Raw genomic sequence first — 26329 nt, 5'->3', positions numbered from 1 at the left:
CTAGAGGGAGGATTCCACACTGGTGATACTTGCCAGCACCAGTGTCTGATAGCACGAGCACCCAAAGATGGCAGCCCCCAGTGTCTGTGTCCTTAGGGTGAGCTCCAGTTGCCTCTTTCCTCTCTGGGAGACTTCTCAAGATCAGCAGTTAGGTCTGACCCAGGCTCCTTTCAAATGACTTCTTTTTCCCTGGGCCCTGGTACGTGTGAGATTTTGTGTGTGTCCTTTAGGGTCTGTTTCCCACAGCCCTCCAGCCCCCCTGAATTTAAGCCCTGCTAGCCTTCAAAGCCAAACATTCTCAAGGCTTGTTTCCTGGCACAGGACTCCTGGGCTAGGGAGCCTCATGTGGGGCTTAGACCCCTTGCTCCCTGGGGAGAACCTCTGCAATTGTATTCTCCTGTTTGTGGATTGCGTACTGAGGGGCATGCGTCTTGACTATACCATGACTCTCCCCCTCCTACCCGTCTCGTTGTGGTTCTTCTTTATATCTTTAGTTGTAGAAGATCTTTTCTGGTAGGTTCTAGTCTTTTTCATAGGTGGTTCTGCAGATAGTTGTGATTTTGGTGTGCCCCTGAGAGGAGGTGAGCTCAGGGTCCTTCTACTCTGCCATGTTGGGAAGTCTTCTGCAAGGGTTTAGGTTTTGGATTTGTTCTCGATTACAACTTAATTTTGTATCCCCTCCCCTCCAGATTTTGATACTAAGACCTCCTTGTAATTTTCTAGATGGCTTCTAATTGTGTTTGGTTTTGGTATCCCTTTTGGCCCAAGAATTATTTAGAAAAGGGTTTGTTATATTTTTAGTTGGTTAAATTATTTCGGCTATAATTTTTCTCATTGCATTCAAATTTTAATCAGTTTTGTTCACAGATGTGAAATTTATGATTTGAAATAATTTTTATGGCTTAATATCGGATCAGTTTTAGTGTTCACAGGTTCTTGGAAAATATGTATTCTTTGTTGGCAACATAATTTAACATACATTGTTAAGTTTATTGTTATAAATTTGTTTATTCAGTTTTCTGTATCCTTTTTATTTTTTATCTTGTCTACTTGCCCAAGGCTTAAGAAAACCCAACAGTCTTTCACTTCTATTATGTTTCTGTCAATACCTCATTTAAAATGAGGTATTTAAAATATATACATATTTTTTTCAATTTTAATGCTGTATCATTTGGCACATAGACCTTTATAACTTTTCCTGTTCCTTTTGTGTATACCCATTAACAGTATAAAATAGTCACATTCATTCCATTCAGTATCTTTTGCCCAGAATTGTATTTTTTTTTTGCAGTACGTGGGCCTCTCACTGTTGTGGCCTCTCCCGTTGCGGAGCACAGGCTCCGGACACGCAGGCTCAGCAGCCATGGCTCACGGGCCCAGCCGCTCCGCGGCATGTGGGATCTTCCCGGACCAGGGCACGAACCCGTGTCTCCTGCATCGGCAGGCGGACTCTCAACCACTGCACCACCAGGGAAGCCCTAGAATTGTATTTTTATATTATATTGATTTGAATTTGTTTGATACATCTTTGCTGATTGTTTTTGTAAATAGAGGCTGCATTTGTTCGACCCTTGCCTTTTAAAATGTGATTTTAACCTATTTAAAATTCTTTTTATAATTGATACTTTTTTAATGTTTTCTATTTTTGCTGTTCTTTATTTTCTTTATGTGTTATTCTTTAAGGGCCTACAAGGTGTAGTACGACACTTCTTTTAGCTATGGGGAACCAAAATATGTATATATAAAAATAGACTGTGAGGCATATTCTGTACTGGATTTCTTTCAGTCCTGCTCCATCTGTCTTAAGTTTAGTAGAGATTCCTCCCAGATTCTGACAAGAAATTGTCTGTTGTGAGTCTTTTATTTTCCTATACTTGTAAGTATTTAACTAGGAGGTTGGTAGAAGCTGTAGAAAGAGTTGTTAGGTAGATGTAATTTTCAAATGAACTCTACTATTAGATTTGTTAGGGTAATGCAACATACAGCAAATCTTGGTTTGTCTGAACATCAATAGAGTTAGAAGAAGGGAGAGACCAATATTTTAGTAAATTAGAATTCAACATTTTAAGAAATGATAACCAACTATGTAGTTAATGTTAATTGTCATGAGATTCATATTGAATTCACTTCAGGGATGTAATGATGACTGAAGATATTTGCAGTGGAAGCATCTTCAGCTGGAAGAATTTATTTAATTGCCATGCATGATTGAAGTCAAGAAATAATATTAATTAGGAAATTGTAAAAAAAAATTTTTTCCCCATTGGGACATGCTGCTTGGGGAAGTATTTAAATGTTGGTTCTTCTAGCAGATGTGCCCAGTAGAGGTTTTGTTCTTTGCCAGTGTCCCTCAAAAAAGAGCAGAATTATAGTTTCTTTTGTTTCACAAGTTGCCCTTTTCTTGGAGAATTTTTAGGTGATTCTATTAAATATTAGTTTTCTTAGTTTTCTCACAATGAATGATCTTACTTGTAAATTTGTATATAAGAATTTATATCACTATATACTACTGATATATCTGTTGTAATCCGTCACTCCCTCCCCCTTCTTGGCCCCCCTTACCTGAAAGGGGTTTGCTCAAATTACCACTAGATGGCAGTCTTGCGTTTTAGTAACTTAGAGCTTTAGTCACAAGCTCCCTCTTTCTCCCCCTGCCCTTCCTCCCCCATATCTTGCAGATATATGAAGATTTTTAACCACTCTCTTATATAAATTGAACATATGTGGAACCAGGCAACAAAATAGCATTTTGGAGTCAATTCTGTAGCATTCCCACCTTGCTCACATTAGTTAATTCCATACTTGGAAGTTGAGCTATTTCTTGACTAAAGAAATCTTCCCTGACTCCCCAGACTGGCTTAGTCCCCTTGATAAATGTTGCTTGTAATTTTTTCCTTTTAGGGCGCTCTTCACAGTTTTATGTTGTTTTTGTATGGGACTGATTAATACCTTTCCTCTCTATGTGCCCCTCCCTGCAAATTGTTTGTATATTCCACAAGATCAGGGACAGTATCTGTTGCTGACCACTGTTATTTCTAGTAAGGCATTTAGTAGATGTTCAGTAAATAGTTACTAAATAAATGAGGCAATGGACGAATGAACTATGAAGATCCTATTAGGAACATAAAATGCCACCCACAAAATATATGTCAAGAAGATGGTAGTTCAGTTTATGATCATCGTTTTCTTTTTTTTTTTTTAAACATCTTTATTGGAGTATAATTGCTTTACAATGGTATGTTAGTTTCAGCTTCACAACAAAATGGATCAGTTATATATATACATATGTTCCCATACCTCTTCCCGCTTGTGTCTCCCTCCCTCCCACCCTCCCTATCCCACCCCTCCAGGCGGTCACAAAGCACCGAGCTGATCTCCCTGTGCTATGCGGCTGCTTCCCACTAGCTATCTACCTTACGTTTGGTAGTGTATATATGTCCATGCCTCTTTATCGCTTTGTCACCGTTTACCCTTCCCCCTCCCCATAGCCTCAAGTCCATTCTCTAGTAAGTCTGTGTCTTTACATCGTTTTCTAAATATTTTTTTTGAAATAATTTCAAACTTACAGAAAAGTTATACCCTTTATCTACATGTTGGGCTTCGAAAGTGATGCCCCATCACCCTAGAACACTTTCAGTGTATTTTGTGCAAACATGGCATTTTTCTATGTAACTATGGGATAGCTATCAACATCAGGAAATTATCATTGATATATGAATCCCATCTAATCCTGAGAGCCCCCCCCATTTAAGTTTCACCTATTTTCTCATTAATGACCTTAACAGCACAAGGATTCAGCTCAAACCACATGTTGTAAATTAGTTGTCAAGTCTCTAGACTCCTGTCTAGTCTCTAGACTATTTTAGTCGGGAACAGTTTTGCAGTCTTTAATGTTCATGACCTTGACACTTTTGAAAATTATAGCACTTATTTTGTAGAATGGTTCTCAGTTTGGAGTTGTCTCTTGTTCCTCATGATTTGATTTAAGTTAGGCATCTTCGGGAGGAACATCACAGAAGTGACATTGTGTTTTGGTGACCCAGGATTTTGTTTTATTACTGATAGTAGTAATTTATTCACTTGATTAAGTTGGTGTCTGCCAGACTTTTCCATTGTAAAGTTACCTTTTTTCTCTGTAGTTAGTATTTTACATGTTAGTATCAGTGTAGAATTGTTTACTGTTTTACTCAGTGGGTTGTAATTTGTTGCTATCATTATTTATTTTGATGTTTAAATTGCCCAGGATTTGGCCATTGGGATCTCTGCATGCTGCATTTTGTGTTCTTTTGACATGTCCCCATCATCCTTTATAGGTGTCCTTGCTTTTTGGCACAGGCTGCTCAGGGCTCATCTTGCCTTTCAACAAGTCATTTCTTCAAAGAGCCCTGGTTTGGAGAATGGTATTTTAAAAATAAGATCTGTATGCTTAGTGTGTACATTGTTATTGGACCTGTCCATGGACAGAGCTAGAGAATATGTATTTGTATATACAAGCGTTTATATAGAAATTTTCATTGGTAGTAAGTTATACATATGTGTATGTTTATTTTTGTGTGTGCATGTTATACACAAACACACACATAAGCACACACACAGTATCTCCATGAAGTTACACTGATACCTTCACTTGCACAGGATTTATTCTAGTTTTCTTTCCATATTTACAACTTCCTTCTCCAACATGGAGAATTTTGGCTTCTACTATTCTTAATATATTTATTTATTTGATCAGTTCCAGTGTACATAACAGTCTGTCCTTTGCACTTTCGGGCAGATGCCCTCCTCACACCTTTCAAGATCTGACACCCAAGTCAACCTGTCTCCCTTGCCTCTGCATGGGTATCCTCTCTTTTTGTTTTGTTTTTCATTTTGATTTTAATTTTTAGTTTTATCACATGGTGATCAGAGAGTTTTGTTTGTAATATTTCTCTTTTATGGAACTGACATTTCCTTTTGACCTAATATATAGTCAATTTTTGTGAATATTCCACATGCTCTTAGAAGAAGGTATATTCTTTACTATCAGGATACAGTGTTCAACATATCTGTATAAGATTTGCCTTATTATGTTATTTAGATCTATATAAATATTCTTAATTTTTGTTTAATCAGTCTGACTTGTACTGAGAGTGGAGTGTTAGCATCTGCTATCAGTAGTATGTTTCTAATACTTCTCCTGTATTTCCTCTAGTTTCTGCTTTATATAAGAGGTTGGTCTTATCTGGTGCATAGATATTGCGTCTTGCTATATTTTCACTGTGAATTGTGACTTCATAAAATTCCTTCTTCGTGTCACGTAGTATTTTTTAGCCTGCAATCTACTTTGAGCTCATGATTTCAATCCCTCCTTTATTGTTTCCACTTCTGTGGTATATCTTTGCCCATTTTTCTACATAAAGGCAACTTGATGTAGAATATTCTGTCTTCCAGTAATGCTGAAGGCCTGGGCCTGTGTAGTTTTTATTTGTGCTACTTGTTGAATTTATTTATTTGTTCTTGGTGAGGATGTGTGGAGTGATTCTGATTAAAGTGGCTACCATTACGCTCCAGACCAAGAATCTCATCTTCCTGTTTTTAGTATGACTCTGCTATGATACCAGCCATATTAGAAGCATGTGTTTTTTTCTCTGGACAGTTACTGATAACATATATGCAGCTTGTGATAGGTGCCTTCAGGTTATTCAAGCTCCCCCTCATCTGTGAAACGATGGTGTTAGCTTCAACTTGAAAATTTTGAGTCTGTGATTCACAATACATTTGATGATTAGGGCCTAAAACACCTTGTCTTTCATTGTATCTGCACTTGTTACTGAGCATGTACTCAGTACAACTTAAGCCTTTACATAGATATTATTAGAGGCTATTGCCATTGGATGTTGGTTTCACTCCAGCAGTTTAATATTTTGATTGTCTGTATTCAAGTGACAAGCTTGACAGTTCTTAATGTATTTATTTTATACACATAAAAGTTTATCCTTTGGCTAATGATTAAATCAGTTACTCAAATGTGGCCTTTCTGTATCAGGTTGAGTAGACTGTGATTTATTCAATCTGAGTTACCTCATTTGATTTACTCTTACTGGGGCAACCTATTTTGTTAAGATGGTTTTCATTATAGTCAGAATTTCCAAATATAGCTCCCTTCACTGTGACCAGAATTAACCATCATCTTAAAAGTAATAAGAGAATACATTGTCTTTTATAAAATTAGAACACTTCAGATAAATCTTTTACGCCCTTTGACTTCAGCCTGAACCTTGTTCCACCTTACTATAATTAACCATTATTATGAGTTTTGTGTGCCTGGAAGAGGTTGAAGTTTCGGATTGAAATGCCTCACTGACTCCTAGGAAGAAATAAGGAAGACAGGAATCTTTTATATGTACCAGTGAAATACCTGAGTTTCAGATATAAAGAGAACACCTTAACATACTTCCACTTTAAAAGAACTGGTTACAGTACTTAAATAATATTGATAATAACAGCAGCTAATGTTTATTGAAAATTTATCATGTTCCAGGCCTTCTTTAAGTGCTAACACATGTGATACTCTTAATCCACACAACAAACCAACCTAGCATGGTTGTTATCCACAGAAGAGAAAAAGGGGGCATGAGTGGTTTAGTAATCTGACCAGGATCATGCATGTGGCATGTGGTAAAGTGGGAATTCAAACCCAGGTAGTCTGGTTACAGACTGCATGCTCTTGATCACTATGTTGTTCTGCGTGTGAAAAAATTAGGTTAGTATTGGACTCTCATCTGTGGTGCTAGAAGCTAGAGGAGCGCCAAATGTCTTTTGCAAAATGTGTCATTTGTTTGTCACGGCCAACAAACTGCATGTTTGTGTATATGTAGAATTCAGAAAATCTGCTACCCTGAACCCTCTCTGAGAAAAATAAATGAGGAAAAAGATCTCAAGATAGAAGACTTGAAATTTATAAAATGTGTTAAGTGAAAATGTTCTAAAAGGGGTGATATGGGAGGAGTGAAAGCTAATGTGTCTTGATGGGATTGCTTAGTTATTTAATATGATAATAGTATACTAGAGAAATATCAGTTAATCATAACTATTAGGATGGGAAATAGAATTGAGAAACACAAAAGAAAGCTTTCAGATGATAGAAGAAGAAAAGGAAATGTGGAAAAATGTAACCAAGCAAGTGAAATAAGTTGTAAAGAAGGAAAAAAAATTAATGAATAGTAGAAAGAAAGTAAGATGGAAAGAATGAAATGAAATGTTTGTTTGTCATTACTGACTATGAATGAGCCAAAATGTCCTCAAAAATCAGATATCAAAAATTATACAATTTGTAGGGTCAGAGAATATGTGTGTGTGTGTTTATTAATTAAATGATAAAGTAAAGTTGAAAGAAACGATTGGGCAGAGATCAACTAGGTAAATGCAAATAAAGGAAAAGTGGTAATATTAATGTCAGACAAAGAATAATTCAGGGTTAAAAGCGCTGACTGGATATTGTGTATTTACAAGTTGCAGTCCTTGCAGATGCTATAATAATTGCAAATCTCCCCCCCATTGAGATATAATTGACATATAGCATTGTATTAGTTTCAGGTGTGCAACATAATGATTCAATGTTTGTATATATTGTGAAGTGATCACTACAGTAAGTCTAGTTAACATCCATCACTACACTTTATTTTTCTTGTGATGAGAACTCTTAAGATCTATTCTCTGAGCCACTTACAAATACACACTGTAGTATTATGAACTATAGTTACCATGCTGTACATTATATCACCATGACTTAGTTGTTTTATAACCTGAAGTTCATACCTTTTGTCCACTTTACCAACCCCTCCAGCCCCTGCCTCTGGCAGCCACCATTCTGTTCTCTGTATCTATGAGTTTGGGTTTTTGTTTTTTTTAAGATTCCACACATATGCAAGATCATACAGTATTTGTCTTTCTCTGTCCTACTTATTAGCATAATGCCCTCAAGGTCTGTCCATGTTGTTGCAAATAGCAAGGATTCCTTCTTTTTTATGGCTAAATAATATTCCACTGTGTACACACACATATACACACACGCATACATACATTATATACATACCACATCTTCTTTATCAATTCACTTATCAGTGGATATTTAAGTTGCTTCCATGTGTTGGCTGTTGTAAGTAATGGTGCAATGAGCATGTGGGGAGCGGTGCATATCTTTTTGAATTAGTTTTTTAGGATAAATACCCAGGAGTAGAACTGCTGGATCAAACAGTAGTTCCATTTTTAATTTTTTGAGGAACCTTCATACTGTTTTCCATAGTGACTCCACCAATTTACATTCCCAGCAACAGTGCACAAGGGTTCTCTTTTCTCTACAGTCTCACCAATGCTTATTATTTTCTGTCTTTTTGATAATAGCCATTCTAGCAGGTATGAGGTGATATCTCATGGTGGTTTTGATTTGCATTTTCCTGATGATTAGTGATGTTGAGTACCTTTTCATGTACATGTTGGCCATCTGTATATCTTCTTTGGAAAATGTCTGTTCAGATCCTCTGTCCACTTTTCAATTAGATTGTGTGTTTTTTTGCTATGGAGTTGTATGAGTTTTTCATATATTTTGGATATTAACCCTTTATCAGATATATGATTTGCAAATATTTTCTCCCATTTGTTAGGTTGCTGTTTCATTTTGTTGATGGTTTCATTTGCTATACAGAACACTAACCTCTTATACAATACAACAGCCATAACCACATGGCACCCACATAGGTAGAGCAAAAGCTCCGAGAATTACAACCTGATTAGAAGACAGTTATTGTGAGAATTTAAAATTCCGTTCTTTAGTGGCACTAGGCTTATTTCCTGTGCTTAATAGCCACACGTGGCTAGTGGCTGCCACATTGGACAGTGCAGATACTGAACATTTCCATTCTGGCAGAAAGTTTAGTTGGATGGCTCTGATCTAGAAAGTATAGCAAAGGAGAACACTTTATAGACTTATGGGACATAGCTAAACTGGTATTTGGAGGAAAATTGAATGCCTTTAATAACTGCATTATTTAAAATAAAAAAAGACTGAAAATAAGTTATTGCTCAAGTACTCAGTTTTTAAGTACTCAAAAAATAAGTACTCAAGATATTAGAAAAACAAAAAATAAAACCAAAAGGATAGAGAAGAGAATTTTTTAAAATGCCGAAAATAATGAGATAGAAATAGACAAAACATAGAAATACTGAAATTGATTGAAAAAAGTAAAGATTCTGAACAGACTATAACTGTTGAAAAGGAAATAAAAAATGTATTTATTAGTCACCATATCAGGATGATATTCCAGCTAAATTATATTTACTTCTAAAAAAATAGATTTTACTTTTATTCTAATAAGTGATGGGCAGCGTTTTAATATGTTTTTCTGAAGCTAGTATAATATTATACCAATGCTTGGTAAAGGTAATTTTTTTTTAAAGACAATTTTTAAATACAGAAATTCTAAATGAGATTTAGCTAATTTAATCATACAGCAGTAAAAGAATAGCATTTTCTTGGAATGCAAGGATAGTTCACAATAGGAAATCTATCTATTTATTGCATCAAGAGGCCAAAGGAGAAAAGCCATGTGATTCTGTTACTGGATGCTGAAAAGGCATTTAATGAAATGATTAAAAACACTTAAATGTAATAAGAATTGTGGGAGAAACTGCTCCAGTTATAGGAATAATCATAGCACCTACCACAGAGGGTTGTTGTGAGGATTTAATGACTTAACGTATGTAAAAATGCTTAGAGCAGTCTTTGGCACATAGAAATTATTCAGTGTTAGCTCTTTCTATTATTTAAATAAGATAAAGTTGATTTGTTAAAAAACAATAGGCAAATAATTGCATTGAATGGCAAAGTATTTTGATTGAAATTATCAAGACAGAGTTTTGTTCTTACCACTATATTCAGAATCATTTTTGAGGTGGTTTCATTTCTCTGAATATAATAAAAGTAGAAAATAAAGTAACTCTTATAAATACTAAAAGAGGAGATAAAATATTTTAAGTTACAAATGATATGATTTGTATGCCTAGAAAACCCAAGAGACTATTAAAGACTAATAAAAATACTCAGGGATAAGTTTAACATAATGGTTCTGTAGCAAGAAAATGAAGAAATGAAAGTTGAACGAGATCTCAATAAAAATTGTCAACCTTTCCAAAATTAACATATGAATTTCATTAATTCCGGTTAGAAACCTAGAAACCTTTAAAATGACTTTAAAGTGCATGTGGAAAGTATATTTCTAAAACTACCTAAGAAAATATACTATATATTTAATTCTGTTTTTGTTAACAGTCCCTCTTCCTCCTCATCCCCTCTCTCCTTCTCCATGCTATAAACACCCATTTGTATGGAGAAGGCTGAGGAAGAAAACAGTCATGCCATTTTAGTGGCATTGTTTTCCTTACCTTGGTGTAGATGGGAATCTATGGAGAGTTAGAGGGGTGATCATACTTAATTTAATATATATTTTTGTCTCTTTCACTTGTTATAAGGAATATATGTATAATTTTTAGTGTAATATGTATTACATGTATATAATTTTAATATATTATATATAATTATGCATTATAATTACAATGTATATAATTGATCTAATACAGAAAAGATAATAGAAAAATGTTTAATGACTTTTCACTCATTGAAGTTGTAACTCCATTTTAGTTAAAACTAGAAGTAAAACATATCATTGATTGATTTAGGAGATTTTAAAGAAAGATCTCAGATTTTTTAAGTGCATACTGAAAAACCAAAATGTATTTTCTTTTAGCTTTCCTGAATGTTTGGTGCTTTCTACAATGGCAAGATTAATTTTTAACTCAAAAATTCTGAAAAGAATTTTCTCTTTTTTTTCTCTCTGTCAAAGGTATGCAACCACTCATGTATTCGGTTCAGGAAGCATTAAATGCTAGACCATGGTGGATTCGTGTGGGGACTGACATTTGTTACTATAAGTAAGTATTCTGACAGTAATAGGACATCATTTTACAGAAGGAAATATTAATTCATCTTATTTCAGTTCAAAGATAAAAAGTTATTGTGTTCTTTGAGTTTGGTGATATGGTTTAGTATTACTTCCAACAGAGTTTTAAAAAACTTGAGATCCATTATGGGGGTATATTTAGTGGAAATAAAACATGTTTTGTAGACAGACGACAGACTTAGGTCCAAATCTTGCCTCTCCCACTTAGATGTGTTCTCAACTTTTTTAGCTTTAAAACTCTGGAAACTTCATTGAGTAAGACTGAAATTAGAAACTCTAGGAAATAATTTACAGTGTTTTTTTTTTTTATTATTCTGGTGATATTGAGTGTAATTCTTTTCTCTTCTGCACACAAATGTTTACCTCATTTTAACTTCCAAAATATTTTACTTGGAGATGTATTCCACAATTACATTACTTCTGCTTTCACAGTTCAACTTTGACTTCAAATAGGTGATCTATTTATCAAGTTAAAATAAGTGCTAGAAATCATTTATCGCTTCAGTGGAATAATTGGATTATTCTTCAATTCATGACTAAGTGATCTAGGATTATCATATGCCTTGCTTCCCATTTTTACTGTTTCTGCATGTAATACATTTCAAGATAACTTCTATCCACTATTGAATGCACTTGACATCCCTGTTTTTCTCTGTTATTAATCTTAATCCTGGCATTTCTGTTTAGTGGATTTTGACTTTTTATATTTTATATTGTGCTTAACTAGCACTAATGTTCCTTTTCTTTTAGTTTTATCCGTTAGAAGAAGAAGAATTCTAAAATTAAACTGTTTTTAATGGTTTAGATAGGGTTTTGGAAAAACCTAGATCTTAAGTGCTATTGCTTTCTAAGAAAGAAATCGTTCCTTGGAATTAATCTCAGTAGGGTTTTCCCCATTTTATTAGCAAAATAAATAGTAAATAAATGAGGGAAAGAAGCATAAGGTTATATGTAATTCTTCTTCACCTGAATGAATTTCATATTTCTTTTAATGGTAGGCTAATATAAATATACTTTATCATTTATCTCTTTCTCATAAGTTGGAGTAGAGCAGTGATTATCTGGGAAGTGCTTGGTTAGATTTTGGCAGAATGATTTAAATTGTTAAAGGGTGAAACAATGTTTTTCAAAAAGTATTTCTTTCATGCTTTTTCTTTTGCACAATAGAAATCATCAATCAATGAATGCTTTTCTTTTTCACACTGTAAAGTGAATCGTCATAGCATCTCAGGTGGTTTTTCTTTTTTTATGTAAGGGGTGATGGCAAGGATTTTTGTTTGTTTAGTTTTTATTTTTTCTTTTGGCTACTTCCAGATCTGGAATTGGAATTCAGGCCAGTTCAACAGATATTTATTAACCACTTTCTATGTAACAAGCACTGTTCTAGTTGCTTTCCTCAAGCTTGAAATCCAGATAGTGGGGATTAAAAACTATTTTTGCACTGTCCTTTGATACTTGTTTGTCTCATCTGTAAAATGAGAATAAAACTACTTTCCACGAGTATGTGAGTGAATATAACCTATAAAATGCCATGTAGCTGTAATGTGGTGACATAAATACCTCCACAATTAGATGTTAAGCTTTTGGAGTGAAAGAGTTGGCAGGATCTACTTCCGGACCTTATTTTGCATTTTCCTCAACTCTTAGCACCTTGTCATTGAGTATCTATTCAAGATGTAGTGGCTAAGTTAATGAAGACTCTACCATTCTTTTACGTCAGGGTTCTTTTATTTTCATTAATAGCAAGCTTGATTTTTATAAGATTATATTAGAAGATCTGATCCCAGGGTAGTTCTAAGGTTGTGATCTACCTTGAATGTCTGTGTGCATGAATAAGTAATCTGTAGGCCATGGCTTTTCTTCAGTTCATGGCTTAAATAATACAAGGTGATTTGGAATTTTAGAAATGAAGTTGATAGACCAAAGCATCTTTAGGTCATCATATCTCAATGATATTTAAAGTCTGGAAAGTAATATGTAGTTTTAAAAACTTTTTATTATGGAAATCTCCAAACATTTACAAAAGCGGATAATAGAATAATGAGGCCCCATGTATTCATCACTGAGTTTCAACAATTATCAACACATGGTTTCATTTTAGCTATACTTTCACCCCTACCACCACACTGAATTTTTTAAGGCATATTTTATCCTTATTTTTTTCCAGATATATTTTATCCATAAATACTTCAAAGGTCTTTGTCTTTTTGAGATACATATTTAAGACAATCTAACCACAAGGCCATTGTCACACCTAAGAAAATTCCTTAATATGATAAAATATCCAGTCAATGTTCGGACTTACTTGTCTCATAAATGTTACTTTATAGTTGGTTTGTTTAAATCAGACCAACCAAGGGATCACACGTATGTCCTTTAAGTCTCTTAATTTGTAGGCTTCCTTCTTCTCTATTTTTAAATTTCTCCTTTATTTATTGAAGAAATTAGATCATTTGTCATGCAGGATTTTCCGCATTTTGTATTTTGCTGATTTGCATCCCTGTGGTGTTAATGAATTCTTCTATCTCACCAATCTCCTATTAACTCATAGTTAGATGTAGAAGCTTTATCAGTTTCAGGTTTCATTTTTGACAAGAGTACTTCATAGATGGTGCAGGGAATTCCTGTTGCATCATATTAGGAAATATATCATCTCTGGTTATTTCTTCTTTTGTAATTTTAAAATTGATCAGTGAATTCAGGTATTGTCGTCTGATCCGTCAGCCTTTCATCCAATGGTTGTAGCAGCCATTGGTGATCACTGCCTGGATCCAGTAATGTGTATGGCTCTCAAAGAATGGGGGTCTAAAACTTCTATTGATGTACAGAGTAGTAGCTCTATTTAATTAGTAAATCCAGAAGTGGAAAGTCATGATGTTGGCTGATAGCAATTAACTGCTTTTTTAGTACCAAGTCTAATTTTTGTTTTAAACAACATACTGATTTTTTTTAGAGATTTATTTATTATTTATTTAATTTAGTTTTGGCTGCATCAGGTCTTAGTTGCAGCACGCGGGATCTTTCATTGTGGCACTCAGGCTTCTTTCTAGTTGTGGTAAGCGGGCTCCAGAGCACGTGGGCTCTGTAGTTTGCGGTACTCAGGCTCTCTAGTTGAGGCACGCGAGATCAGTAGTTATGACACGCGGGCTTAGTTGCCCCACGGCATGTGGGATCTTAGTTCCGTGACCAGGGATCAAACCTGCGTCCCCTGCATTGTAAGGCAGATTCTGTACCACTAGCCCACCAGGGAAGTCCCCCAAGTCTAATTTTTAAGAGTATTTAAGTTAAACTTTTTTACAAACCATGGGTTTTCTTTTTTTTTTCTGAAGTTCTGTTTCCTAAAATAGCAAGAAAAATCAGAATTTTGGTGTGGATGAAATAAACATGCATTTCTGTTGCAGAAATCACTTCTCAAGAAGTTCAATTGCTGCAGGTGGGCAAAAGGGAAAATCCTACTATACAATTACATTCACTGTCATTTTTCCACATAAAGATGATGTGTGCTATTTTGCTTATCACTATCCGTATACATATTCAACTTTACAGGTGAGAACTCATTAAGTTGTACTGTGACCATTATTGTATTGTATGTGTATGTGTTAGATAATTGAAGAAAAATTGCTTTAATTAAATAATAAGATAAGAAAAAGATTCAGGGTTGATGACTTCGGAAAATAATACAACATTTGTTGAAATCATTAAAGTAAAATGGGAATGTAGTCTTCATTTTTACTTAATAGAAATACTATGGAAATATGACATGATTTTTACTTTCCACTTTGGGTAGAAATCTACAAATCACAATTTATAAATTTTAACTAGGTGAGATTTCTACTTGTTTAATGAAAAGCATTGAATCTCACAGAAAATGTAACAGTAGAAAATGTATATGCAATTTAAGTTTTTCTGTTGTGAATTCCTTTCTTCTAATGGTTTCCTATGGAGTCCTAGATCCAGATTGCTTAGAATATGGGGTATAAGAGTTGTTTTGTGGGTTCTTTTGAGATTTTTTGATTATTTGCGTTGTAAAACAAAAAATTCAAGTAATTAGCATGGCAGATTTATACTCAGAACAGAATGTCTGTCCTAATGATCAAGGATCATGAAGCTTCGTATGATCAATTTACCCAGAAAGGAATTGGAACACTATGATTAGAAACAAGCTTCCAAATTATGAGAGAGGAGAAAATGAGAGAAAAACATAGTCCATAGAGCAGAAGAAATGTCAAGGCCGAGAACATTAAATGAGGCTCACTTTATTTTAGTAAGGTTCCAACCTACAGTAAAGGTATAAACCGATATGTTTCTGTGCTGAATAACATAGCATCGGAAATAGAGTGTTGTTATTTACATGGTATTTGTTACTGTCTTTTACTGATGTTACCTTTTCAATATATTTTAAATGCCCCTACTTTCTTCCAGTCCCACTACCACGACCTTCCACGCATTACCATTGTTTCTCACCTGGACTTATGCCAACCTCTTTCTAACTGGTGTCCCCAAATTCACTTGTATCCCCTTTCCTCTTCATCACTGTTTTATCACACTGTAGCAAGAGGGCTCTTTGATGGCAAATCTAATCATATAAATCTGCTCCTTAAAATTCCTTAGTGATTTCTCTTGCCATTTGTATGAAGTCTAAAATTCTTACCGTAGCTCATTCAGTCATTTCTCCACTATTTTGCACAGTTTGGGCCATTTCTTCATACTGTTTGAACTGTTATTTACTTAATATTTATTTTTAAATAGACTTTAAAGTAATTCACTGTTTAAAGATTATCCTCATCCTAAGTTAATATCTGTGGAATTACAGGTTTAATGTGCTAAACTTTTTTCTAATTCACAGTAAAAAAACATATCTATTAAAATTTTTTTCAAGGTTATCCACATACCACTTAGTTATCTTAATTACCAAATACTATGCTTTGGGAAGGACTGGTCTACCGGGCCCTTCCTTCTGTGTTAAATTCTCGATTTCTTACCCCTTCTGGTCTAGCTATAATGAATCTTCTTCAGTTCTTTGAAATGTCCTTCTTTTTTCTTATTTCATGGTCTTCCTGTATGCTTTCCTTCTGCCTACAGTGCACTTTATATCCATTTCACTCATCCCTTTGGATCTCACTTTAAATGTAATTTTTTTCTAGAAGACCTTTCCTCCCTGCCCAGACTCTGCAAGGCTCCCTTCCCTTTATTTCAAGCTCTCATAGCACTGTATATTTTCTCTAGGGTAGGGACCATTTATTCATTGTTATATCCCCAATGCCTGGCACAGTTTCTAGCCCAGAAATAGTGACCACATGGTAAATCATGATTATGTGAATGAACATAGGCAAAAGTTTGGAAAGCAACTAAGTATCTTTAAAATAAGGGATTGAACAATTTATTTTTGGTGTGACCATATACTAAAGCCATTAAAACTTGTGTTTTCAAAAGACATATATTCAACATGTTTAATGATATGGCATAATATTTATAATTTTGAATATCAATGTGAATGTATAAATTATTAAATGATAAAATCAGATTATAAAAAGTCTTACATGTAATTACAGTTTTGTTTATATATATTGGCATTTGTTAGTAGTAATCTAGGTGATTCAATTATGGGTGTTTAAAATTTTTTCTTGTACTTTCTGTGTCTTCCAGACATTTTACAATGAGCCTTTATTAATCTTGAAATCAGGAAAGATTGTTAAAAAATTTGTGCTGCATAATATTCATTCTCCATATTTCAGGTTGCCGTTAACAGATCTATAGTCACAAAATTTCAACATTCAGAAGGCTTTGAAAACCAAAAGCATTTTCATAACCCATTTGGCAGCAAAGCCTGGCCTGAATTGATGTGAGCTTATTTAGAATATTGATACTTAGCGTTACTCTTCATATGCTTTGCTGCAGAAATACTAATGTGCTTATTTACAGGCTGCTGCCGCTGACACCACTGGTTATATCGCACTATTAAGGGTATCCAAACTGTATCTATCCCCTTTCTCAAGTTCCCAAATACTGATATTTAACTGCATCTGGACCCTAATCCCCGGAGAAGGGATTAGGAATCTGATTTCACTTTTAGTTATGTTCAAGATCTGGATGCATTTATTTCTGTTTATCATAGGGAGTTTTTACATGATTATATACTTTGCTTTTAAATTTTTATTAAGATGCATCTTCAAAAATTGGAATCAGCACACAATCCTCAGCAAATCTATTTTCGACAAGATGTGTTATGTGAAACCCTGTCTGGAAACAGCTGTCCCTTGGTGACTATAACAGCAATGCCAGAGTCTAATTATTATGAACATATCTGTCAATTCAGTAAGTTTGTCTTCTTCACTCACAATACCAATCATTCTTACTTATTTTTCTTTGCTTCATGACTATTTTGTAAGGGCATTAGTGCTAGGAATAGGCATCAGAAGTCTTGGGTTTTAGTCTGGGTCCTGTTACTGCCTAGCTCGGGCCCACTTCTGGGCCTCAGTTTCCTCATATGAGGGAGCTGCCTGAGATGACCTCTGAGGTGTCTTGATACTAGTATTCTGTAGTTCTTATTCTTAGAAGTCATACCCAAAGTATAGTATAACAAATTATGCCATCAGTTTAAGACTTTACAATTAATTTTATTTATAGATAAAACTACCATAAACCTATCAAGTATTTTGATGCTAGTACTGAATAGCTACTTGTTTTTCCTTGCCATTTATGTTTTTAAAGTTGCCTCAAATGTACAGCTATGGTAAAAAAATATATATACATATAAGAAAACTGTTCTAATTTTGTTAAGAAAGTAAAATATTTTCAGGAAAGAGAAAGAGCTTGCTATTTATGAAAATATGAGCAGGTGAATTGAATGGTTATTTTGTAGCCCTGTATATCTAAATGTATAGTGAAAAATATTTTTCTTTGTAAATCTCTGAGCAGATATACCTATTGTTCTGTGCTTATCATAGCGACTATGCAACGGGAATAAGATTATATTTTCCTTCTTTTTTCCATGACTTTATGAAAAATAAGTTTATATTTCATCTATTTTCCCCAAATGCTTGTTCTTTATGAAACCGAGATAATATTAAACAATTAATTTTATATGTTAGATTAATCGTTGTGAAATAAATGACTCAAATACTATTTAATGTGTTATATTCATGTAAGACATGACTTATATGGGTTTTATATCTGTTTTCTCTAGCAGGCCTAGTATAGTGCTTGTATATAGTAGGTGCACAGTGAGTTCTACTTTGACTTTATATCAGTATTCACAATTGAGTAGAAATATTTCTAAAGCCCCAAAGTCAAACATCATACAGACTTTTAGTAGACATTCATTTTAATTTGAGGTTTTATGTCTGCTTTAGGAAATCGCCCTTACGTTTTCTTATCTGCTCGGGTGCATCCTGGAGAGACTAATGCAAGTTGGGTAATGAAAGGAACATTGGAGTATCTCATGAGTAATAACCCTACTGCTCAGAGCTTACGGGAATCCTATATTTTTAAAATTGTCCCTATGCTAAATCCAGATGGTGTCATCAATGGAAAGTAAGTTAAGCAATAGTTACAGAAATATTATAGATTGTTGTGGCTGTCCTGTATAAACTTGTTGAAATAATAGCATCCACATTAATTTCAAAAACAAATCTAGTGATTTTTCTAGAACAAAACAAATTTAGTGAAGAATTAATCTGATAAATTTTTAAATGAAAGTATAATTTGTATATTATTAGTACTATGATATTTTGAGAAATTCTGTATCTATTCATGAGAATACGATTTTATAAAATGTATGTCTGCTTGAATTGTTTTAGAAAAATTACAGTATTGGGATATGAAAAAGATTTTTAGCACATTGTCTTATAGTCCTTTTTATTTGACATGGCGTGATCTTAGGTTGTTTTGAGATTTAGAATCTTCTGGGATCTCTTTCCACTAATATGGAATATTGGCTCCATCTGCTAACCTCTTCTTGATATGAGTAGGAATTCTTTAGAGTGGAAATACTGGAATGTTACTTTTTAAGTGGAGGTGGCTTATAGTTGGTACAGTTCATTTATTGTGTCAATTAGACCAAGGTCTCTTTAATGCTTGTGAAAGGGGGGAGTTAGTCTAACTGTCATGAGCATCTCCAAAGTCGAGGACACCATATTTATTTATTCAATAAAAGAACCATGAATATTTCTCATATTTAGGAAATTTTTGAATTAAAAAAATAGAATAATTTCTGTTTAGGTAGTATGATTATGGATCTAAAATGAGATTTTATGTCTAGTTTTAATTCAGAAACATATTGACTAGCTAGAATTCTGTTTATATTTCTGTTATCACCTTATGACCATTTGCTTAAATTTTTGCTCAGTGGCTTTAATACTTAATACCTATGATTAATGAAAATGTATTTGAATTTTTGCAAGAATGTGTGCTTTTCATACACAATACTTATCTTTCTTAGAAGGAGGGCCAGATAGCACTTTTAATAATAACTGATACAATCAAAATATAGAATGTTAGCATAAGAAATGATTATTATGTAGTCAGAATGGAAAATATGACCATGAATAAATTTTATGGTGTACGGAACAAAACCCCAGAATGGAGAATTTTTCCTATAGCTTGAAAATTTTGACATAAAACTGCAAGCTTACCACAGTTAAATGCATGTAACACAAGATCTTGCACATAGCAAATGCTAAGTAAATGTTTACTTACTGACTATAATATGCATTCTGGTGAGCACACCATTTATACCTGTTTGAAATGAAATATTTAGTGGAATAGAATCATAAAATTAAATCAAGTGTATGTAAGAGTTGATTGGTACCAGTGTTTGTCATTGTGTTTACATATGTGTAGTCACCGCTGTTCTTTAAGTGGAGAGGATTTGAATAGACAGTGGCAAAGTCCAAATCCAGATTTACATCCTACAATTTATCATGCCAAGGGTCTGCTGCAATATCTGGCTGCAGTGAAGCATTTACCACTGGTAAGTGCAACATTTGTTTGTATAGTCAAAGAGGTGATTTTGTTGTAAGTTAGTATTTTGTAGATTATTTTCTGGTTATAAAAGCTGGGTGTTAATTTCAAAAGCAGTTTCTTTAAAACATCTTTGTTATCTATCACTTGTGTATTAATTATGTTGTCAAATTAATACAATGTATCCATATTTTTATTTCATTAGATTTAATTTTTATAATTCTCATGAGCCCTTTACTTTTCTGTTTTGTTTATGAATAGTGGTAACTCCTGGCTGTAAGTTTTAGCTATTTAACTTCACTGTTTGAACAATATCAAGGTAAAAGTACAATAGGTATCTTCCAAATTCTCAAACTAGTAGAAACTTATTTCTGAGCTCGTTAGCTAATTCTAAAGCAGGTAAGTCTCGACTATACACATAGGAAAGGTAATATAGGCATGGTGGGAGGCTCTCCTGAACTGTGTATGTGTTTTTCTTCTGTTTTCAGCAACTTTTGTTTAGAATGTTTCCATTATTTTAATCTTTAAATGAGTTAATCTTCCTTTGGGAAAGATAGAACACTTTGCAGAGGGGCAAAATTGGCATGCAAATCTGTCCATTTTCTATTTTTAAAATGGTGCTCTTAAAAATTAAAGGGAAACCATACCCCTTTTAAAATGTTTTTCATGAAAGCATTTTTTATGTTCTCTTAAATTAGGTAAATATTTTAACAACCCTTGGGGCAGTGATGAGTGCAGCTGTAGATTTGACCTATAATTGAACTTATTATTTTTTAAGTGATGAATATTAGATACAAAAGAAAGAGTGGAACTCGTGGCTTGATGCAGGACCTACCTGCAAAGGATTTAGCCATTCTAGGATTAATCATAGATCCTTTCCAGAAGTAGATATGTATTATTACTTTTATTGATTCTACTTGTTAAATGGTGGCTCAGTTACAATAAAAGGACAAAGGAACACAGAACTGTTTATTGGCTTCATATTAGCTAGCTTTACTTGGCAATATATGAATTTGAAGGATTTTATTTTTAAAATATATTATCTTTTCAAGGTTTATTGTGATTATCATGGCCACTCCCGAAAGAAGAATGTATTTATGTATGGCTGCAGCATCAAAGAAACAGTGTGGCACACGAATGACAATGCAGCTTCATGTGATGTTGTGGAAGATGTGGGATACAGGGTAATTATTACAGATAAGGCAGGAATTTTTGAATTTCAAACACGCATAAAACTGCAGAAAATAATTTAACATATAGGAACTACTCAGATTCAGTAAATGGTACCATTTTGCCATTTTGTTTCAGATTTTTCATTTTAAATGTTTCTTCTAATTTTTTTTGCTTTTCACATTTTTTTAATTAAAGTAGACTTGATTTACAATATTACGTTAGTTACAGGTGTACAGTGTAGTTATTCACTATTTTTATAGATTATACTCCATTTAAAGTTATCATAGAATGTTGGCTGTATTTTCTGTGCTGTACAGTATATCCTTGTATTGTTCATGCATTGTTTATTTTATACATAGTATGTATCTCTTTTTTTTTTTTTTCATAGTATGTATCTCTTAATCGCCTACTGTTATCTTGCCACTACCCCATCCCTCTCCCTACTGGTAATGGCTAGTTTGTTCCTTATACCTGTGAGTTTGTTTCTCTTTTGTTATATACATTTGTTTTATTTTTTAGGTTCCACATATAAATGATAATATACAGTATTTGTCTTTCTCTGTCTGACTTATTTCACTAAGCATAATACCCTCCAGGTCTATTCATGATGTTTCAAATGGCAAAATTTCATTCTTTTTTATGGCTGAGAGTATTCCATTGTATAATATACATCACATCTTCTTTATCCATTCATCTGTTGGTGGATACCTAGGTTGCTTCCATGTCTTGGCTATTGTAAATAGTGCTGCTGTGGACATTGAGGTGCATGTATCATCTTGAATTAGAGTTTTTTGTCTTTTCTGGATATGTGCCCAGGAGTGGGATTGCTGGATCATATGATAGCTTTATTTTTAGTTTTGTAAGGAACCTCTATACTATTCTCCATAATGGTTGTACCGATTTACATTCCCACCAACAGTGTAGGAGGGTTCCCTTTTCTCCACACCCTCTCCAGCATTTATTATTTGTAGACTTTTTGATGATGGCCATTATGACCAATGTGAAGTGATACCTCATTGTGGTTTTGATTTGCATTTCTCTAATAATTAGAGATGTTGAGCATCTTTTCATGTGCCTGTTGGCCATCTGTATGTCTCCTTTGGAAAAATATCTATTCAGTTCTTCTGACCATTTTTTAATTGGGTTGTTTGGGGGTTTTTTTGATGTTGAGTTGTATGAGCTGTTTATATATTTTGGATATTAACCTCTTTCAGTCATATCATTTGCAGATAGTTTCTCCCTTTACATAGGCTGTCTTTTCATTTTGTCAGTTGTTTCCTTTGCTGTGCAAAAGCTTTTAAATTTAATTAGGTCCTAGCTATTTATTTTTGTTTCCTTTACCTGAGGAGACAGATCAAAGAAATATTGCTGTGACTTACATGAAAGAGTGTTCTGCCTATGTTTTCTTCTGTGAGTTTTATGGTTTCCAGCCTTACATTTAGGTCTTTAATTGATTTTGAGTTTACTTTTGCATATGGTATGGAAAATGTTTCTAATTTCACTCTCTTACATGTAGCTGTCCAGTTTTCCCACCACCACTTATTGAAGAGACTGTCTTTTCCCTATTGTATATTTTTGCCTCCTTTGTCATAGATTAATTGACCATATGTTAGTGCATTTATTTCTGGGCTCTCTATTCCTTTGCTTGATATGTCAGGGTTTTTTTTGGTATGTGTGCTGGTACATTCCTGTTTTGATTACTGTAGCTTTGTAGTGTAGTCTGAAGTCAGGTAGTCAGTGATACCTCCAGCTTTGTTTTTCTTTTTTTTCCTCCAGATTGCTTTATAGTCTTTTGTGGTTCCATATAAATTTTAGGATTATTTGTTGTACTCCTCTGAGAAATGTCCTGGGTATTCTAGATATTTTGATAGCGATTGCATTAAATCTGTAGATTGCTTTGAGTAGTACGGACATTTCAACAATATTAATTCTTCCAGTTCATGAACAGGGATATCTTTCCATTTCTTTGTGTCATCTTCAGTTTCCTTCATCAATGTTATATAATTGTCAGAGTATAGGTCTTTCAGTTTATTCCTATGTATTTTGTTCTTTTTGATGCAGTTTTAAATGGAATTAGTTTTGGATTCCTGAACTAATGATAGTTCATTATCAGTGTATAAAAAAGCAGCAGATTTCTGTACTTTAATCTTGTATCCTGTACAAGAAAAATCCCAAGTAAACAACCTAACCTATCATCCAAAGTAATTAGAAAAGGAAGAACAAACAAAGCTCAAAGTCAGCAAAAGGAAGGAAATAATAAAGATCAGAGTGGAAATAAAATTGAGACAGCGCCCCCCCCAAAAAATAGAAAAAATCAATGAAACCAAGAGCTGTTTTTTTTGAAAAGATAAACAAAATTGATAAGCCTTTAGCCAGGCTCATTAAGAAAAGGAGAGAGGTCCCAAATAAACAAAATAAATGAAAGAGGAGCAATTACAACCAATATCACAGAGACACAAAAAACATAAGAGAATACTATGAACAGTTTTACGCCAACAAATTGGATGACGTGGAAGGAATGGATAAATTCCTAGAAATATACAGTCTTCCAAAACTGAATCAGGAAGATATATTGGGTAGGCCAAAAAGTTTGTTTTGTTTCCATAAGATGGCTCTAGTAGTATTTAGTTGTCTTTAACTTCATTCAGAATAATTTTGTTAGATTGTATTATGACAGCTGTCATGTCAGCATGCATTTAAAAAACGTATCAAAATGGGTGAATTTTTGTGTAGCCATTTTAATATTGAAAATGGAAGAAAAAAGCAACATTTTTGTCATACTAGTTTTTATTATTTCAAGAAAGGTAAAAATGCAACTGAAATGCAAAAAAAGATTTGTGCAGTGTATGGAGAAGGTGTGTGATTGATCGAACGTGTCAAAAGTGGTTTGTGAAGTTTCATGCTGGAGATATCTTGCTGGGTGATGCTCCACGGTCAGGTAGACCAGTTGAAGTTGATAGCGATCAAATTGAGAAAAATCAACGTTATACCACATGGGAGATAGCCGGCATACTCAAAATATCCCAATCAAGCATTGAAAATCATTTGCACCGGCTTGGTTATGTGTATTGCTTTGATGTTTGGGTTCCACATAAGTTAAGCGAAAAAAACCTTCTTGACCTTATTTCTGCATGAGATTCTCTACTGAAACATAATGAAAACGTTCCATTTTTAAAACAAATTTTGATGGGCGATGAAAAGTGGATACTGTATAACAATGTGGAATGGAAGAGATTGTGGGGCAAGCGAAATGAACCACCACCAACCACACCAAAGGCCGATCTTCATCCAAAGAAGGTGATGTTGTATATATGGTGGGATTGGAAGGGAGTCCTCTATTATGAGCTCCTTCCGGAAAACCAAACAATTGATTCCAACAAGTACTGTGCCCAGTTAGACCAACTGAAAGCAGCACTCGATGAAAAGTGTCCGGAATTAGTCAACAGAAAACACATAATCTTCCATCAGGATAATGCAAGACCGCATGTTTCTTTGATGACCAGGCAAAAACTGTTTCAGCCTGGCTGGGACGTTCTGATTCATCCGCCATATTCACCAGACATTGCAGCTTCGGATTTCCATTTATTTCGGTCTTTACAAAATTCTCTTAATGGAAAAAATATCAATTCCCTGGAAGACTGTAAAAGGCACCTGGAACAGTTCTTTGCTCAAAAAGATAAAAAGCTTTGGGAAGATGGAATTATGAAGTTGCCTGAAAAATGGCAGAAGGTAGTGGAAGAAAAGGGTGAATACGTTGTTCAATAAAGTTCTTGGTGAAAATGAAAAATGTGTCTTTTATTTTTACTTAAAAACCAAAGGAACTTTTTGGCCAAAGCAATAGATAACCTGAACAGACTGATGACTAGTAGTGAAATTGAATCAGTAATAAAATAACTCTTAGCAAACAAAAGTCCAGGATCCAACAGCTTCAAAGGGAAATTCTACCAAACGTGTAAAGAAGAGCTAATACCTATCCTTCTCAAACTACTCCAAAAAATTGAAAATGAGGGAACACTCCCAAATTCATTCTACAAGGCCAACATTACCCTGATAACCAAAACCAAAGACACTACAAAAAAGATTACAGGCCAGTATCTATGATGAATATAGATGCAAAAATCCTCAACAAAATATTAGCAAACCGAATCCAACAATATATAAAAAGGATCATGCACCATGATCAAGTTGGATTTATTCTAAGGATGCAAGAATGGTTCATATTCACAAATCAGTCATTGTAATATGCCGCATTAACAAAAGGAAGGATAAAAATCACATGATCATCTCAATAAGATGCAGAAAAAACATTTGACAGAATTCATCCATTCATGTTAAAAGCTCTCATCAAAGTTGGTATAGAGGGAACATATCTCAACATAATAAAGGCCGTTTATGACAAACCCACAGTTAATATCATACTCAAGTTTGAAAAACTGAAAGCTTTTCCTCTAAAAATGCTTCTCACATTTAGATTTTTCATCGATTTGGAATTTATTTTTGTATGAAGTGTGAGGGTCTAATTTTAGTTTCCCCACGTATAACCAGTTGTCTCAGCACCATTTATTAAACAGCACCTCCTTCCTCTGCCGATTTTATAAAGCCATCTGTTACAGACCTTGTTTCCACATGTATGGGTGTGTTTTGAGGTCTGCCTAGGACTGAAGGGAGATCTATTGTTTTACGTACTGTGTGCTTTTCATTTTGTCACAGTGTCTCTCTTACTATATTTACACCTAAACAAGAACCCCAGGTTATTTTCCAAAAAATAGTTTCAGTAACATACCACTCCCCTTAGCAAAACTTCAAAGCACATTTTCTTTTTGGTGTCCTCTCTCTTCTTCCCCTTTCCCAAATAAATAAAATGATTAGAGTTATGTTAAAAAATGGAAACACTCCAGAAATGTAGAGTAGTGAGTGAAAGTCATCTTCTCTCAATTAATCACTAATTAATCACTTTCACCATGTGCTTTGTGAGATTTACCTCTAAGCACATTCATTCATAGATGTATATAAACATAGTATATCAAGTTTTTTTGTGTTTTTTTTTTTAACGCTCCACAGCAACTTTTTTTTCACATGTTTGTTGGCCATCTTTCTAGGTCCTCATATCTGGATCTGTCTTCATCTTTTTGATAGCCACACAAGATTTTCATTGTGTATTTTTGTTATTATTGTACGGCTATACCAAAATGTATTTATTC

General features: G+C 34.0%; 1 protein-coding gene across 6 annotated transcripts in view; it reads left to right on the top strand.

Annotated features, from left to right (window-relative positions):
- AGTPBP1 (ATP/GTP binding carboxypeptidase 1) overlaps positions 1-26329 on the top strand; it is a 170714-nt gene that overhangs the window by 115822 nt on the left and 28563 nt on the right. For all 6 annotated transcript variants that reach the window (XR_009564368.1, XR_009564367.1, XM_060301096.1 and 3 more), the window contains 6 exons: positions 10878-10965; positions 14396-14540; positions 17156-17309; positions 18347-18527; positions 19836-19965; positions 21008-21139. Coding sequence is in view for 4 of the 6 variants with exons in the window: in XM_060301096.1 (XP_060157079.1) it covers positions 10878-10965; positions 14396-14540; positions 17156-17309; positions 18347-18527; positions 19836-19965; positions 21008-21139 (830 nt within the window). In the remaining 2 variants the exon portion in view is untranslated. The remainder of the gene's footprint in view (positions 1-10877; positions 10966-14395; positions 14541-17155; positions 17310-18346; positions 18528-19835; positions 19966-21007; positions 21140-26329) is intronic.

Source organism: Globicephala melas, chromosome 6 (genome assembly GCF_963455315.2).
Source record: "Globicephala melas chromosome 6, mGloMel1.2, whole genome shotgun sequence".
NCBI lineage: Eukaryota > Metazoa > Chordata > Mammalia > Artiodactyla > Delphinidae > Globicephala > Globicephala melas.
The sequence above is the reverse complement of the archived record's forward strand: the minus strand, read 5'-3'. Positions and strand labels throughout refer to the sequence as shown.